This window comes from Genypterus blacodes, unplaced genomic scaffold (assembly GCF_046128005.1).
Source record: "Genypterus blacodes isolate CSIRO-AG114 ecotype Tasmania unplaced genomic scaffold, CSIRO-AGI_Gbla_v1 ptg000256l_1, whole genome shotgun sequence".
Lineage (NCBI taxonomy): Eukaryota > Metazoa > Chordata > Actinopteri > Ophidiiformes > Ophidiidae > Genypterus > Genypterus blacodes.
In genome coordinates this window covers 12,501-30,000 of record NW_027467050.1, presented here as the reverse complement: position 1 = coordinate 30,000, position 17,500 = coordinate 12,501, and the positions used below count along the sequence as shown (strand labels likewise).

Sequence of the window (17,500 nt, the reverse complement as noted above, 5' to 3'; positions counted from 1 at the left end):
TTCGCTCGATCACCTGGGACGGCGGCTCCTCTGGCTGTAGCAGAAACACACACACACACACACACACGTCACCTTCACACACTCACACCTTAGATTCATTCACATTCAGGCGTTTCCGTGACGACGTGACGCCTCATCTCTCTCACCTCGTCGATGCCGGGGAAGTGCTCCAGGAACTGAGACACGTAGGTCATGATGGACTGCTGGTCTGGAGAACTCACCATCACGTCTGAGCAGGAGGAGAGAGAAAGGATGAGGTCATACAGTCAGCTGCTCACGTACGTGTGTGTGTGTGTGTGTGTGTGTGTGTGTGTGTGTGTGTGTGTGTGTGTGTGTGTGTGTGTTTGTGTGTGTACACAAGGAGCAGAAGCAAGTCCACCAACATCTAACATGTCCTCATAACTCACTGCCTGTGTGTGGGGCTATGCTGCAGAGTGTGTGTGTGTGTGTGTGTGTGTGTGTGTGTTCTTCACCGTATACATTATGATAGATTACTGCAGTTTACTTCCTGTTGCCGTGGTGATTTTCCCTCTTTCATTATTGCACAAGACTTCTTGCTCAATACTTTGTTAATGATATCAGAGAGCTGATAAGAGCGTCTGCAGTGTAAACACAGACGGGGCGGCGACCTTCAGGCTCCAGCAGGCGGCGGATCCCCAGGCTGTAGTGAGCGATCCTGAAGGCGTCCTCCAGGTTCTCTCTGCTGCTCCTCAGCAGGGACCTCCTCATGTCCACCAGGCTGGAGTCGATGGACTTGATGACGGCCAGGAAGGCCAGGCCGCTGCTCCAGCTCTTACCGAAGTCCTGCGCCGCCACGCCGTACCTACGAGCGGACAGAACCAGAACCAAACACTCAGCATCACACACAATACATCACCGTTAATCACAAAGCTCCAAGAGGTCACAGGTCAGGCATGATGAACACATACACGTCTCCAATCTAACAGGACTCTTCATCACTCACTTGCGCGTCCTCTTCTGCACCCACTGCAGCAGCCTCTTGATGGCTCGCCCGTGGTCCCTCGCTGCCGTGGACGGCGTTTGTCTTTCCTCTGACGGCGTGCTGGAGGACGTGTCCGAGTCTGAGCTGGTGGGGATGGACGACAGGCTGGAGGTGGACGGGAACTGGCTCCTGATGTTCCCCGTCAGCTCCTTAATCTGGGAGAAACCAGGAGATGGAGATGAAGAAGAGCAACCAGGTGTGTGGAGAGCGTCACTGCTGGAACACGTGTGTTTGCATTGAAGCTCAGCTGACTGACTGATCCTGGTCCCACCTAAGGATCAGACCTACACAGGCCCTGCAGAGAGGACCAGGACACCTGAGCCCCTGGGACCTGACAGGTGCGTCTGAAGCTCCATGGATCTCTGTGATCTGTCTGCTGATGTTTGTCCTGATGGGGCTGTGGCTCCTCCATTAGAGGAGAATATCTTTGTTCTGAGCTTTAAAGAGCGGAATGAGAGCTGTGCAGTGTGAGGCTCAGTGTTCCAGCGCCTCAGACGGCTTCACACAGAGGACGCCTACACGCTGACAGGGCGGCTCTGGGAGCTGACGAGCTAATTGTTCCTTCATGATGTCTGTATGAGGCTCTGAACCAAACGCCTTGTGCAAACACACTCAGAGAGGAACTGAGGGACCCGACTCTGCTACACACACATGGAGGATGAAGACACAGGTGGATGATGAAGATGGACAGACAGGTGAAACCAGGATGTTACCTGAAAGAACAGGATGATGTTCCAGATGAGTCCTAGGATGATGGAGGAGTTTCCATCAGCAACATCAGCCGCATCAATACTGACCAGCTTGACCTGGACACACACAGACACACAGACAGACACACACAGACACACACGTTAACAGTTGATCACAGAGTAAAGTCTTTTCAGCCTAAGCGTCTGACGTTCTCACATTTCTCTCCTCCAGGAAGGTGAGGACCTTGGCGATGTTGTTGAGTCTGAAGATGCGGTGTGAGGACTTCTTGAAGCCGTGGAGCTGCAGGAGCATCAGCACAGAGTTACTACAGGACAAACCTTCTCCACAGCACACAGGTGGAGACGTGTGGGCCTCTCACCAGCTTGCAGCCTGACAGCTCCTCCAGCAGGGCCATGAGGATCCGTCCATCCTGGATGTCCCCGAAAAGGTCCTGGACCTCGATGGGGGGGTCACACTGAGGACGGGACAGAGCGGAGACACAGAGGACACAGAGGACACAGAGGACACGGAGGACACGTCAGAAGGAGACATGTCTCATCTCATGGTACTCCTGGTTACATAACGGCTCACTTCCTTTACTTTACTTTAGCTGATTAGCTTTTCATTCTTCTGAGTCAGACTTCATGTGAAATGAACCAAATGTGGAGATGAATCACTCATGGTGATCAATCAATCAATCAATCGATCAAAGTAATACTTTACATCACACAGAAAACACCTCCTGCTCTAAGCAAACAAATCACTGTGGGCCAACATGTGTCACTGTGTGTGTGTGTGTGTGTGTGTGTGTGTGTGTGTGTGTGTGTGTGTGTGTGTGTGTGTGTGTGTGTGAACTTTCCAAGACGATGGAAGACAAATGCAGGATTGTTAATTAGTGGGTCAGAGATTTGATGCTGTGCCAGACAGTGAGGAAGAGAAGAAGAAGCTCATTGTGACGGAAACAAACGACCTCATCAGGCCCCCGACCCCTGACCCCCCCAGGAAGAAGAGCAAACAGAGGAGCTGCAGAGCAAACAGAGGAGCTGCAGAGCAAACAGAGCACACAGAGCACACAGAGCACACAGAGCAGCAGACGGTGGATTGAGGTGAGAACAGGATTAAAGGAACGATCACAGATTCATGTGGGGAGAAGAAAAGTCTGATTTGTTTCCTTTTCTCAGTAAAATTACAAAAAGTCGTTCAGTTCAGTTTGAAGGACGAACGTTTGTGTCTCATCTAAACTCTATGACATCATTGTGGCATTCGGATAAACAGGAAGGAAGAGAGCCGGGAGTGACAGGTGACGTCATCTTGTGTGTGTGTGTGTGTGTGTGTGTGTGTGCGCGTGTGTGTGTGGCTGCAGAGCATGTGTGTGTTTGTGTGTGTGTGTGTGTGTGTGGCTGCAGAGTCTGTGTGTAGCTGCAGAGTGTGTGTGTGTGTGTGTGTGTGTGTGTGTGTGTGTGTGTGTGTGTGTGTGTGTGTGTGTGTGTGTGTGTGTGTGTGTGTGGCTGCAGAGCGTGCTGAGGCCCTGAGGCAGCGTTCAGGCGTGTGTGTGTGTGTGTGTGCAGGTGAGGCCGATCTGTCCAGACCCCTCAGGGGGGGCGCTGGGATCCTGGCGTGTTTTGTTCTCACACAGAGCGTCGCCATGTGAACTAAAGGAGCACCTCAGGCGTCGCTCTGCTGGCAGCGCCGCTCTGATCGCTCACATTAGCACTTTACAGCCTGATGCAACTTTAACGCTGCAGGCAGGAAGCGCAGCAGCATGTGTAGGATTCAGGGGGCGTGTCTACATCCAGCTGACACACCTACAGGGGGCGGAGCCAGCAGAGCGCCCGCTGACACAAACCAGAAGCATCATGAAGGTTTCAGGCTGGAGCGCCGTAAACGGCAGCGAGCATGATGTCACTTCCTGCTGTGTGTGTGTGTGTGTGTGTGTGTGTGTGTGTGTGTGTGTGTGTGTGTGTGTGTGTGTGTGTGAAGTCAACAAACCTTTTCTAAGTGGAGGTTCATCCATCGTGTGAAGGTCCTCTTCTGCACCACCTCTCTCTCTACTGCAAACACACACACACACACACACACACACGCAAAGAGAAAACCATCAGAAATGAAAAATGAATCAGGGGCGCACACACACACACACACACACACACACACACACACACACACACACACACACACACACACACACACACACACACACTTCTTGCTTTCAATTCTCCATTTTCATGATTTTAGTTTAGATTGTGTGTGTGTGTGTGTGTGTGTGTGTGTGTGTGTGTGTGTCATATTGAACTCTTTAGTAAACGAGGCGTGTCACATGTAAACATGCTCCATCTCTGCGTGTCACGCGTGTTCATCTGGTCCCTGCTGTGATGAAGACGTAGAGCGTGGGGTGATGATGATGATGATGATGATGATGAAGGTGAGGAGCGGTCACACACTGGGCGGGGCACTGCAGCATGTTTACATCCTCCGCCTGCACCACAGCAAAGGGGGGAGTGGGAGGAGCTCTGGAGGGGTTACCATGGTAGCGATGTCAGCCCTTATTCATCTTTATGTTCAGTACGACACACCGGAGGCTCCGGGCGCCTCAGCGTGCACGGCGAGGACACCGGGGGCTTTAACGGCCCCGCCACATCGATGGCTTCCTCAGCGCCCCGCGGCCCCCTGGGAAACACGGGCGGCACTCCGGGGAAAACCACTGAGAATGCAGGAGGAGCAGCAGGTGAGGGGTTAAAGGCTGTCTGGAGTCTGCATCACACAGCAGGGACATACACTGAGCTGCAGCATGAGTGACAACAACAACCAACCATCTACAGGCTGGACTGAGCAGGAGGAGAGTCTGTATTCAAGACGAGTAGCTGCTGCTTCAACGCACGCAGGAGAGAGAGAGGGGGGGGTGAGAGAGATGGGAAGAGAGAGAGAGGGGAGGAGGGGATGGAGGAGGGGAGAGAGAGAGAGAGAGAGGGGGAGAGGGGGGGGAGAGGGGGAGAGGGGAGAGAGGGAGAGAGAGGGAGAGAGAGAGAAGGGGGAGAGGGGAGAGAGGGAGAGACTGAGATTGAAAGAGGGAGAGGGAGAGAGAAAAACAGCGAGAGAGAGAGAGGGGGACTCCAGTCTCATTCCTGTACGTCCACAGAAAGACAAGAGGAAGAAGAGGAGGTCCTGATTTGTTTCTGTGATGTTGAGGAAGATGCTAGGGCTGCTTCTTCTTCTTCTTCTTCTTCCTCTGGTAGAATGTGAGGCTTCATGTCTCCACAGAGTGAGAGAGAAGACGTCGCCTCTTTGAACGACCTCAGCTGATTGGCTCTCTCCTCTCTTCCTGTCTGTGCGTCGTTCACACAGATAGAGAAGAAGAAGGAACATGAGGAAGATGAAGAACATGAATAATGAAAGAGAGGAAGAGCTTTTCATCAGCGGGGGAGGGGGTCCCTTCAGTTATATAACTCAGAGTTCAGATGAAGGTTTGCTCCTCCTCCTCCTCCTGGGCTGAGGATCATTTCAGGATGTAAACAATCATCAGTTATGTTGACACTCAGCAGCGCCACCTAGCTGTGAGACAACAGGGCTGACGGCTCCACTCAAGCAGATCCCTGAGGACAGAGAGTCTTTGTTCAGACTACACACTCACTTTAAACTGCAGTCGCTCTGTTTGTCTCTCTGTCACGCTCCAGGACCTTCGTGTCGTTGACCTTTGACCTCACAGCAGAGCGTTTCACAATCCAATGATTCACAAGCCAGAGCTACAGACTGAACTCCTCCAGGAAAGACCAAACACTGACCCAGGAACGTTTAACAGATATAGACAAGAAGAAGAAGAAGAAGAAGAAGAAGAAGAAGAAGAAGGAGAAGAAGAAGAGAGGTTTCCACCAAATGAGTTCAGATCCAAAGAGCCAGGACCTTCAGAGGGATCAGATCAGATCCAGGTCTGGGTCCTGAGGTCTCACTGAGGTCAAGCAGGCAGATTCTCAAAGTTAAACAGAGGATAGAGAAAATAGACAAATAGAGCTGCATGTTTTGGTTGTTATGGCGACGTTGGGCCCTGGTGGAGGTTTGTTCTCTTTTCTGAAACTGGAGCTGAAGAAGAGAAATCACACAGAGGCAGCAGCAGAGAGTGAAACCTGATCCTGTGTGTGTGTGTGTGTGTGTGTGTGTGTGTGTGTGTGTGTGTGTGTGTGTGTGTGTGTGTGTGTGTGTGTGTGTGTGTGTGTGGAGACGATACCTGCTCAGCCGGTCAACTGGAGAGCCTGATCGCTTAGGAACACACACACACTCAACATTAACCCTTACAGGGCTTCCACACCTGCATCCAATAGAGACCTGGACCAGCTTCCTGAGCCGGATCACAGAGAGAGAGCCAGCGCAGCGATGACGTCATCTGACGCCGCCGCCGACCTCAAAAGCATTCTCAGAAAAGGAGCGAGGAGAATTGCGTTGCCGTGGAGTCGCAGGTGCAAACAGACTCAGTGTTCCAGTGAAGCACATGAGTGTGGAACAGCTGCTGCTCTCTATCAGCCCCTCTGTGTGCTCACTGTGTCCACCACAGCAGAGAGAGCTCCACGCCGCTCTGCAGCCATGTGACCCCACACAACCATCAGATGCTCCTCAGAGAGGCGGAGCTTCATCCCCATCCTCTGCTCTGGAGAGACGATGAAGATGTTCAACGCTCAAAATGTAAACACATGAACTTTGATCCTGATCCTCTCCAGTTTGCAAGAAACACAGAGAGATGTGATGAAGAGGATTTGATGATGAATATGAAGGGTATTATATTATAAGTAATGCTGAAACTGAAACACACACACACACACACACACACACTCTGTCTCTCTCTGTGCTGAGCGTAGGAGTGCTGAAGTGTGGGCTGACCTGGACTCAAGCCAGCGAATGAGGAAGCTGATGAACACACACACACACACACACACACACACACACACACACACACACACACACACACACACACACACACACACACACACACACACACACACACACACACACACACACACACACACACACACACACACACACACACACACACACACACACACACACCTGGCCTGTGCGGAGGAGGGGGGCCATGTCAGCTGATCATGATGAGTTCGTTATTCTTCATAAATTCTGCTGCAGTTCTGCTGATTCACTCACATACACTCACACACACTCACATACACTCACACACACTCACATACACACTCACACACTCACATACACACTCACACACTCACATACACACTCACACACTCACATACACTCACACACACTCACACACACACACACACTCACTCACACACACTCACACACACACTCTCACTCACTCACACACACTCACACACACACTCTCACACACTCACACACTCACACAGACTCACACTCTCACACACACTCACACACACTCACACACACACACACTCACACACTCTCACACACTCTCACACACTCTCACACACTCACACACACACTCTTTAGGGTTATAAACCTACAGACTGCTCTGCTGAAAGAGGAACATGAGATCTCGTCAACACTGCGAGAACCAAAGGACCAAATCCAGCTGCTGCTTCAGAACTCATCAGTCCAGTCAGAGTCCTGCTGTGGCTGAAGTGTAAAGTGAGATTAGAGCTCTGAGCTCCGAGCTCTGAAGGTGCAGCCGCTTTGTTTAAGCAAATCAAGCTGGTATGTAAAGTTGGAACGCCGTGTGGAGGAAAATCACGGAAATGAAACCTAACTGATGATTGTTCAACACTCGCTCACGCTACGCTCACGCTACGCTCACGCTGGGCCTGATGTAAACGCAGCAGGCCGCCACACTGGGAACGCGTCAGCACCGCCCCTTTCTGCTCAAAGGGGCGGTGTTAATCGAGCGAACATCTGAAACAGTTTAAGGGCTTTGGCCCAGAACGGAGCCTTCAAACGGAATAAAGAGAGAGAAGAAGAGACGCAGCCTTTGATCTTAAACCTCCAGAACACTGAGAGCAGAGGCGGTCAGTCTGCTGGAGCTCTGCAGACTCAGGGGCTTCTCTGATTGGCTGCCTGAACTCTCGCTGACACGCTGCCGTTTGCTCTTCACGCTGCTTTTTGGGGGAAATCCTTCACATATGATCAGAATACACACACACACACACACACACACACACACACACACACACACACACACACACACACACACACACACACACACACACACACACACACACACACACACACACACACACACACACACAGTTCATCTACCAAATACCGACAGGCGTCCATCTTTGATGTCCTCGCCCGAGGACGTGATCAGCGTAATTAACCGCTCACTCGCCAAGATGGTCTGCGGCTCTGTGGGAATGCTGGCGCCTCTGGCAGAGGTACAGAGCCGCTCCACTCTGTGAAGCACAAACTATGTGGTCGCCTCGAGTTCAGATGTCATCAACCAGGAAGAAGCAGTCAACCAATCAGAATGCAAACGACACAGAGCCGCTCCATGTTCAGGCCGATGACTGATTACTAATCAATCCATCAGTCACAGTGAGGAGCAACATGACTCAGTCTGTCAAACAAGTGGGCCGGGTGGTTGCTTAGTAACGGACTAAACAGACGTCTGGTAAGTTTCACTGCTGGAGCTTCATGGTTTCTATTTGGGTTTGAGAGGAATTCAGTTTTTCTTCCTCTGTTTCAGCACAAACGCTAACGTACAAGAGAAGAAGAGGATGTCAGCCAATCAGGATGAAGATGACTACACAGCTGTGAGGTCACATGGTGCAGGTGAGAGAGAGAGAGAGAGGGAGAGAGAGAGAGAGAGAGAGAGAGAGAGAGAGAGAGAGAGAGGCTGAGAAATTGCAATGCAATGGAGTCCCTGAGCTGCTGTACATCCCACACACACACACACACACACACACACACACACACACACACACACACAGAGTTATGTAAGAGCCTCCAGGTTGGTGCTTCTCTGCTCTTCCAGCTCTCAGCTGATCGTCATAGAGACCAAACAGTGAGGGAGGCTGGAGCAGAGTAACGACCACACACACACACACAAGCACGCACACACACACACACACAAACCCACACACACGCACACAGATCGCCAATACACCCGATCGATCAGCAGAGGTGAGGCTGACTGATCAATGATGCAGAGCTGTAAACCATCAGACTGCAGCTTTGCCAGGCGATTCGCTCTGATTGGTCCCTCTCACACGGGGGCGGAGCTTCTGTCACCGCCTTCATTCCTTTTCCCCAATAACCATCGCAGAGCAACGGTGTGTGTGTGTGTGTGTGTGTGTGCATGCTCCTCTCTGATTGGTCCATCACAGCGTTCCACAGTTAATTGGTTTCTTCATAATGACCTTGGTTGCCAAGTAGCATTGTTGATAACTGACAGGACGTCCACACTGACAGACAGCAGAACAGACGTGTCCCCTCCATGTCCCACGTCATGACTCACACAGACGTCCAGGACATGAGCTGACTTGTGACTGAGCTCAGCTTAGCGAGCGTCGTGCTGTGACTCATCACTCTACTTGGACCGGAGCCATTTGATGCACAAAGACAAACTGAAGTAAGTCATAATAACAACATGAACGTTACACGCTGATACACACGGTGCTGCAGCTGAGCCTGACACCAGCAGCTGAGCCTGACACCAGCAGCTGAGCCTGACACCAGCAGCTGAGCCTGATGATATCTGGTGTTGGAGTTTCAGATGAAAGCGTAGTGTTGTTTGTTTGGTTCGTCTGGGCGGATTCAGGCCTGTTCCTTCATCTAAAGTGGGTTAGAGCCAAACAAAGCCTCTGTTCTCACCACAGGAAGCAGAGCGACGCCCCACGCCCCTCTTTCCTTACACCTGACCCACAGGTGGACTCACAGTTTGGAGCCTCAGATCTCCTGATCAATCACAGCAGGATACAGGTGATCGGTTCAGTCTGCAGCCTTCAGTCAGTCAGGATTCTGAATTTTCCATTTTCCATAACATTTCAATTGGGAACACGGTTGAAAGAGACAAGATCCTCACTGTTTATCTCCCTGCAGACTACTGCCTTGCTCATGGGCGAGGGCAGGAGTCTGAGTTTGACTCAACAGAGACGCCTCCCGCTATCAATAGTCAATTTATAGTGATGATATTTATTGATTTGCTGTTGTCATACATCACACACACACACACACACACACACACACACACAAACTGACTCACACACACACACACACACACTGACTCACACACACACACACTGACTCACACACACACACACACACACCTCATCTTTAGTTACCAAGTCATAATTTATACTTTTATTTTATTAATTTAAGGGGAGTTAACACATATGAGCATTCAGTAAATTGAATCGCACTTTAATTTAGGTTTTTTACACATTAAGATCACCCCCCCCCCCCCCACACACACACACACACACACACACACACACACACACGCCCACACCCGCACCTCTCAGTCCGCCCCTGCACTCCACGCTTTAAAGTCGTGCAGTCGCAATAAATGCAGTGTGTGTGTGTGTGTGTGTGTGTGTGTGTGTGTGTGTGTGTGTGTGTGTGTGTGCGCGCGCGCGCGTGCGTGTGTGTGTGTGTGTAAAGTGGTGAAATAGAGGATTAAATAGTATGCGGACCTGTTTGAGAAACGCGACGTGAAAAGTTTCTTTAAACAGAAAACAAAAAAGCTCCACACACACACACACACACACACACAGACACACACACACACACACACACACACAAACACTCGGTACCTTGCAGGTTCTGCACCCGGATGTCGCTGATCTGTCCGATGAATTCCTCCCGCTCGAACCATCCTCCGTCCTGCCGTCCAGCCATCCGGAGCCGCGCTGCGCCTCTCACGGGGAGAGAGAGCCTCCGTGCCGCAGGACGAGCTGCCTGCCTGGTGGAGCTCAGGGGGGAGGAGAGCCGCTTAGTGGCCGAGCATCGCGCGCCTTTCCCGAGTTTGTTCCCGTCACAGCAGCGCAGGAAGCGATGGAGCTCCGAGGAGAGAAGAGGAAGAGCTGCAGCACCTGGTTGGTATTTCCGAGGTGGGATGGAGCAGATCCAGGCCCCGCCCACCGAACACACACACACACACACGGAGGAGGAGGAGGAGGAGGAGGAAGGACGGGGCTCATGTATTTTCACAAGCGCCCTATTTATGTTTGTGTTCTTCCACGTTCCCATTTTAAAGTCCTCATCTGTACTTGCAAACCAAAACAACACAGCGGTTCTCAAGCTGTGGCACGCGTCCCTCCAGTGGTACAGTGAAGCCTCCTGTGACACCAAAACCAAAACCATTGAATCTGTGGAAAAACCTCATAAATAGATCAACCTGCTGCTGTTTGGTTTCATGACTTAACCACTGAATTTGGTGTTATTGATAGATTTACTATTTTGCTGATCAAAGTGTAACTGATGCACAAAATGCTAGAATGTGACTTCTATATGGTTTGTTCAGTCATTTTGTATCGCTGTGTTCAGATTGAGGATCGTTATCCTCATGGATCAGTGATCAATGACTTACAGGTCAAATCAAACCAAAAAAACACTGAAGCTAAATGAACTGCAGCTAAATTCTTCAAGTATCCAGTTTATTAAATATTGAGTTAAAAGCAGGACACGTTTAGTTTTCTAACCTTTTCACCTTCTCTTGATATATCACAGCTTTGCCCTCAAAAACGAGACGTAAACACAGCTGTGATGAAGAGTGTGAGAGGAAGAGCTCCTGTAACATCTCGTCCTGGACAGCAGCAGGACGCGTCGCCATGGCGAGTAAATGACTGCTGTCACTTCCTGTGAGCGTCTGCTTTCTGTCTCCACGCAGGAAGCAGGGATCAGATCAGTGAGACGTGTTTATACAGCAGGTGTGTGTGTGTGTGTGTGTGTGTGTGTGCTCTGAAGGTTTTAATGGAACAAAGCCTCTTTTATGCTTCAGCTTTACGAGCTTCTGAAGGATTGAAGTTGAACCAGTTGTACTCACTCAGGTTAGTGTTAATCAATAACTCACCAATCAAACAGAATCACGATGCAAACTCATTAACTGAGCAATAAATGAGCTTCACCATCAGGTCAAAGTGTCTCAACTCTTTTTAATCAGCAAGTTTGGTGTGTGTGTGTGTGTGTGTGTGTGTGTGTGTGTGTGTGTGTGTGTGTGTGTGAGAAGTGTGTATGTGTGTGTTAGGTGTGAACTGGACTGACACAATGGAAAGGTCAGAGAGGGGAGTGTGTGCGTGTGTGTGTGTGTGTGTGTGTGTCTGTGTGTGTGTGTGTGTGTCTTTGTTTTTGTAAATGAATGGACGACCCCCCCCCCCCCCCCCCCCCCCACTCCCCCCAAAACAACCTGAATTTCCTGTTTTAATTTTGTCGATGCGCCCACCAAGAAGTCAGACCAATGAGCAGCGAGCGTGCTCAGCTGATTGTGTTGTCGTTCTTTGATTCTTTCTTCCTGTTTGAAACCAAACTGAGCAAAAAACTGAAAACCAGAACAATTTAGACCAAAGAGAGAAAACTAGGGCTGGAAAATGGCCTCAGCTTCATCCAGGACCCGCCCACACCATTTAATACGCCCACAGACGCCCCCCGTCTATAAATACCTACAGCTTAGGGACACACACACACACACACACACACACACACTCTCATTCCTGACCCACATTGGTCCCTGCTGTAGTTCAGAGGTTCTCCTTTGGCTCGGTGCAGCAGCAGAACAGGTCCTCGCCGGCCCGCCCGCCCACACACACACACACACCCACACGCACACACACACACACACACACACATCAAAGCAGAGGCAGCTGTTGCGTAACCAAGCCGACCGTCCTCCCACCAGCAGCCAGAAGCTTCAGAGGAGAGAAGAAACACGAAGCTGTCATTAAGGATCCACGGTGAGCTGGACAGAGAGCAGACGTTTGGGTTTAAAAGCCACGCCACACATTCTACTGCCTGATGAAGAGGAGGAAGACGAGGAGGAGGAAGACAATGAGGAGGAGGAGGAAGATGATGAGGAAGAGGAGGATGGAGGAAGCTCATATTGTCACCGTCACAACAACACTTCATATCATTCATTAAACACATCTGAACTGTTGAGGACGAGCGCCTGAGGACCAACTCAGGATCTACAGCTGGGTGCCTTGCTCAAGGGCAGTGGCAGGAGGATGGATGAGGAGCAATAACATAAACATGTTGCAGAGTGGAGCATCTCCATTGTGTTTGATGCTGAGTGAGGAACATCGACAGATCAAAGCACAAAGATGATGGTTGATCTGTCCGCTCTCCTCCTCATCCTCCTCCTCCACCTCCTCCCCCTCCTCTTCACACCAGCGTGAGAACGTTTCTGTCATCGTGCTCGACCGTCTCACTGTAATTACTCCTCGTTGCCAGCCTCATTCAGCCTCAGAGCACGAGGAGGAGGAGGAGGAGGAGGAGGACACGTCTCCATGTCTCCTCACACGGGGAAACTGGACACCAGCTTGACTTGAACATAAACAGGTTCCTAAGCTCCTACAGGTTACAGACAAACTAAACATTTAGAATTCCTCTTTTGTTCTTCTTCTCTCTTCTTCTCGTCTGGCTGCATCCTGACCTGCCTGGTTGAGCCGGAGCCTTCAGCTCTGAGTCACGGTTCACAGCAGAGACTAAATGTTCTTGCAGGAACGCTGGAGTCGTTTATGACAGAACATTCTGCTGCGACACAGCAGGCGAGGACACAAACAGGAAGTGAGCTATCTCTGCAAAGCAATTAAGATGGAAATAGCTGCGTGGGCAGACGGGTCCTCTCTGGACCTGCAGGGCCGTCAGCTCTGCTGCGAGCCTGTGAATGTGGGAACGTCTCCGTGTCAACCTCAGTGCTTCATCACAGTGCTTCATCACGGTTTCTGTCTCCTGGAGGCTGGATGCGCCTGGACCGGCCCAGGTTCACTTCTGGGTCCTGGTCCCTCAGACTGAGCCCAGACCACCATGTGGGGGTTTGGACCCAGATCTCCTGAGTTCATGTTTGTCTTCAGCTCTCTCTTCTCTCTCCCCCCTCTTCCTCCAGATTAGACGCCTGACACACTTCTCCTGGCTCCTCTCCATGTGTTTCCACTCTGAGCTCCTGATGTTTGTCCTCCAGACCCCAGTGGACCAAACTCATCTGAGCTGCGGGTGATTGACCTGCAGAGCTGCCAGTCAGCCTGTGTGGGAGTTCCTGCAGCTCCGTCAGAGGAGGTCAGACCTTCTCCCAGCTGAGAGACGGGACAGAAGAGCCTCCAGCCTCCAGCCAATCAGGAGCCAGGAGACACAGAGGCCAGGTTGGCTAAATTTAACCAAATCTGGGTCTGAGTCCAGGCACGCTCGCCTCTCCAGGTTAACATCACACTTCCTGCTTCAGAGCTCCACAGACAAACTCTCATCTGACCTCATTTGACCTTTGACATCATGATGGACCGAGTTTCATATAAAAACACTGAACACAACATCACAAGCTGGAGATCATTCTAAATGTAATTTGAATTTATGAAAGAAAGAGAAAATCAGGGGCTCAGTCAGACAGGTGGTCAGTCAGACAGGTGGTCAGTCAGACAGGTACTCAGTCAGACAGGTGCTCAGTCAGACAGGCTGTCAGTCATCAGTTATGACATCATCTTGTGTTGTTGTAATAGAAAGCTGCCTCAGAGCAAGTAGGACAGAAACAGTTCAGTCAGTCACAAACTGCACTTCCTCACACACACACACACACACACACACACACACACACACACACACACACAGAGCCACAAACGTCCATGTCCTCCTCCATCTGTTGTGTGATTGCCTGGATACTGCAGGCCTCAGCCAGCCAGAGAGCGCGCACACACACACACACGCACACACACACACACACACACACACACACACACACACACACACACACACACACACACACACACACACAGAGCCACAAAAGTCCATGTCCTCCTCCATCTGTTGTGTGATTGCCTGGATACTGCAGGCCTCAGCCAGCCAGAGAGCGCGCACACACACACACACGCACACACACACACACACACACACACACACACACACACACACACACACAGTGTGAGGAAGGCGACTCAGTGCTCCACTGCACAAACACAGAGCTGGAGTTTTGTCTTGTTATGCAGATTCTTTACATCAGAATGTGTCAGTGTGAGGTGGAAAGGGGCGGAGCTACTGAGTTGAGGGGCCGGAGGCTTAGGGCCCCTTTGTTCCCATGGAGACGCTCTGGGTATGAGAGTTAATCTGACGAGTAGACACACACACACACACACACAAGAGTTTTGACTGTCAGCTGTGTATCCTCTTCATCTTGACTCAGTTTATCCTCTTCATCGTTTCAACAAGTCTCCACTTCCTCAGGAGAACTTTGGCTCCTTCTCCTGTGAGCTCAGTATAAAATGGAGCTTTATAATCTGTGATAATCTGTGAGAATCTCATCTGGGGGTCGGAGGCTGAATGAAGTCAAATCCGTCCTGAAAGCTCCGCAGAATGTTGAGTTTCTGTCTTTCCTCAGCTTTGCCTAACTTTGCCTGCGACCTGCAGGCCTCAGCCGCCTCATTTCACTGTGAAATCAGCTGAGGGCTCCGACCGGCTGGAGCCCTGACAGCGCCGCCTACAGGCCGCAGAGCTCACTGCTACATACAGGCTGAGGCTGTATACTGTCACTACAGTTACTATAGTTACTATGGGATCCATGACAACATACAGAGGGTTCAGGGGCAAAGGTCAACATGTTTGTCTTGTGGAGCTGTGAGCTTCTCTCAGTCAGTCAGTCAGTGTGTAATTAGGAGAGTGATGACATCGTGTCTGTGGTCCATGAATGCAGTCTCATATTGAGCAAGTTCCTCTGGCTGAGCCTGTTTAGTGGCTGAGGGACGATTACACACACCTGTGTGTGTGTGTGTGTGTGTGTGTGTGTGTGTGTGTGTGTGTGTGTGTGTGTGTGTGTGTGTGTGTGTGTGTGTGTGTGTGTGCAGCCTTATTCCTCTGTCCTTCCTCTCTGTAAACACAAACATGCAGGACTCTTCCTCGTTCCTCCTCTCATCACAAACTCAACCTGTGAATTCGGCTCCTCGGTTGCTCTATTTAGGCTCCAAGTTGGCAGAGCGGCGGCTCCAGATTGCAGCACAGCTCGGCTGGCAGGCCAGAGCGGCGTGGGAGGCACGGAGAACAAACACACACTGATGGAGACGAGGAGGAAACGTGTGAAGACTCAAGGAAGATCTGACACAGCCTGGAACCTCTGTGTGTCTGGATGAAGGTCAGAGGTCAACAACAACGCCAGCAAAATGCACAGACATGACGAAGAACACGCTAAAGGCCAGAACATCCTGAGTGGCACGAGGGCGGAGCCAAGACAGACGGCTAAGCCACGAGCCTCCAGTGGAGCTCTGTTCAGCTCACACACACTCAGGCCACAGTGGTGTGTGTGTGTGTGTGTGTGTGTGTGTTTGCAGTGGGAGGAGGGATGTGATCCTTGTCCCTGTGGGGTGGCGTGACCCTCCTGAGTCGGCGGGCGGCGACCTCATGTGTCACTGAGGCAGCACGTGGCAGAGCGGCGAGGGGGCAAAGGGGGCGGGGCATCGCTCCAAAAGTGATCACACACACACAGACACAGACACACACACACACACACACACACACACAGAGACAGTGTTTAGATTGAAGCATGTTTATTTGGAGCATAAAGAGTCTGAAGCGTTTCTACTCAGTAACAAAATAGAACAATGGAACAAATAAAGCTTAAAGTCGTTCCTTTATGTTTGTGCATTGCAGTATTATTAACGTCTCCATAGCAACCATGTTCAACACGTGATTATCAGTCCGACGCAAACAAACCATAACTAAGATTTGGAAATAAACTTCTGACAAACAAACAATGAGCACTGAGCTGTCAATCAATCAATCAATCAATCAGTCCATCAACCCTCCATCTATGTGCTCTGTAACAGGACTGACTCCTTCAGTCATTTGACTGGAGGTCTGGATGACAAACAAACCCAAACAGTGAAAGGTTCAGACTCAGAGTTGCATAGCGTTTGTAAAGGAAACACACACACACACACACACACACACACACACACACACAAGCAGAACCATGCAACAAGCAGCAGTTCTGTGTAATTATGGGTTATTGGTTGATGATAAATACGCAGATCAGATCTATGAGACGATGCAGCCGTGAGTTTATAAAGCTACTGAGTGATCAATGCTGATCAATCACATAAGGACATTTCACCTGTGACCTCGTTTACAATCAACAAACACAGAATCACAAACGACTCAAGTCTTTAGAGTTGATTTGAGTTTGACACACAGGTCACTGTTGCTATGGCACCAGCCAGTAAATCAAACAAACCCAGGCGGAAAAATGGGAGCAGCCTGAGTGTGTGTGTGTGTGTGTGTGTGCGTGCGTGTGTGTGAGAAAGAGTGTGAGCTGATGGTTATTTTAAGATTTCAGTTTGCAGGAAAAGGCATTTTGTCCAGAATGAGAACATTTGTGTGTAAGTCTGTGTGTGTGTGTGTGTGTGTGTGTGTGTGTGTGTGTGTGCGTGCGTGTGCGTGTGCGTGTGTGTGTGTGTGTGTGAGGAGCTCAGTGAGGAGCCGGAGGAAGGACGGATCTGTAAACAGGTGAGGCCGAGTCACCGAGCTCAGGTCCCTGCAGGTTGGACCTTCTGAAGCTCTGAGTGAGGAGATCATGAACTCACAGAGAGAAGAAGAAGAAGAAGAACAACAACAACAACAACACAGAGCTCAGAGACATCAGAGCAACAAACTGGGATGAAGAACAAGACAGTTTCAAGTGTGTGTATGTGTGTGTGTGTGTGTGTG

General features: G+C 50.5%; 2 protein-coding genes and 1 long non-coding RNA gene across 4 annotated transcripts in view; 1 reads left to right on the top strand and 2 right to left on the bottom strand.

Annotated features, from left to right (window-relative positions):
* Positions 1-10,711, bottom strand: part of clmna (calmin a) — a 15,810-nt gene extending 5,099 nt beyond the window's left edge. The window contains exons 1-9 of the mRNA XM_076171505.1: positions 10,420-10,711; positions 3,683-3,744; positions 2,073-2,168; positions 1,910-1,993; positions 1,717-1,809; positions 965-1,158; positions 630-823; positions 147-229; positions 1-34 (exon numbers count right to left, since the gene is read on the bottom strand). The exon at positions 1-34 is cut by the window's left edge and continues 1,721 nt beyond it. Of these exons, the coding sequence (XP_076027620.1) occupies positions 1-34; positions 147-229; positions 630-823; positions 965-1,158; positions 1,717-1,809; positions 1,910-1,993; positions 2,073-2,168; positions 3,683-3,744; positions 10,420-10,504 (925 nt within the window). The 5' untranslated portion in view covers positions 10,505-10,711. The remainder of the gene's footprint in view (positions 35-146; positions 230-629; positions 824-964; positions 1,159-1,716; positions 1,810-1,909; positions 1,994-2,072; positions 2,169-3,682; positions 3,745-10,419) is intronic.
* On the top strand, positions 8,033-9,136 carry LOC143016929 (uncharacterized). The gene is made up of 3 exons (XR_012965568.1): positions 8,033-8,276; positions 8,352-8,437; positions 9,077-9,136. It is a non-coding gene; the product is annotated as an uncharacterized LOC143016929 (long non-coding RNA).
* Positions 10,712-16,330: 5,619 nt separating the features above from the next.
* Positions 16,331-17,500, bottom strand: part of LOC143016930 (nesprin-3-like) — a 13,533-nt gene continuing 12,363 nt past the window's right edge. For both annotated transcript variants that reach the window (XM_076171507.1, XM_076171506.1), the window contains one exon: positions 16,331-17,500. This exon is cut by the window's right edge and continues 363 nt beyond it. The gene's annotated coding sequence lies outside the window, so the exon portion shown is untranslated.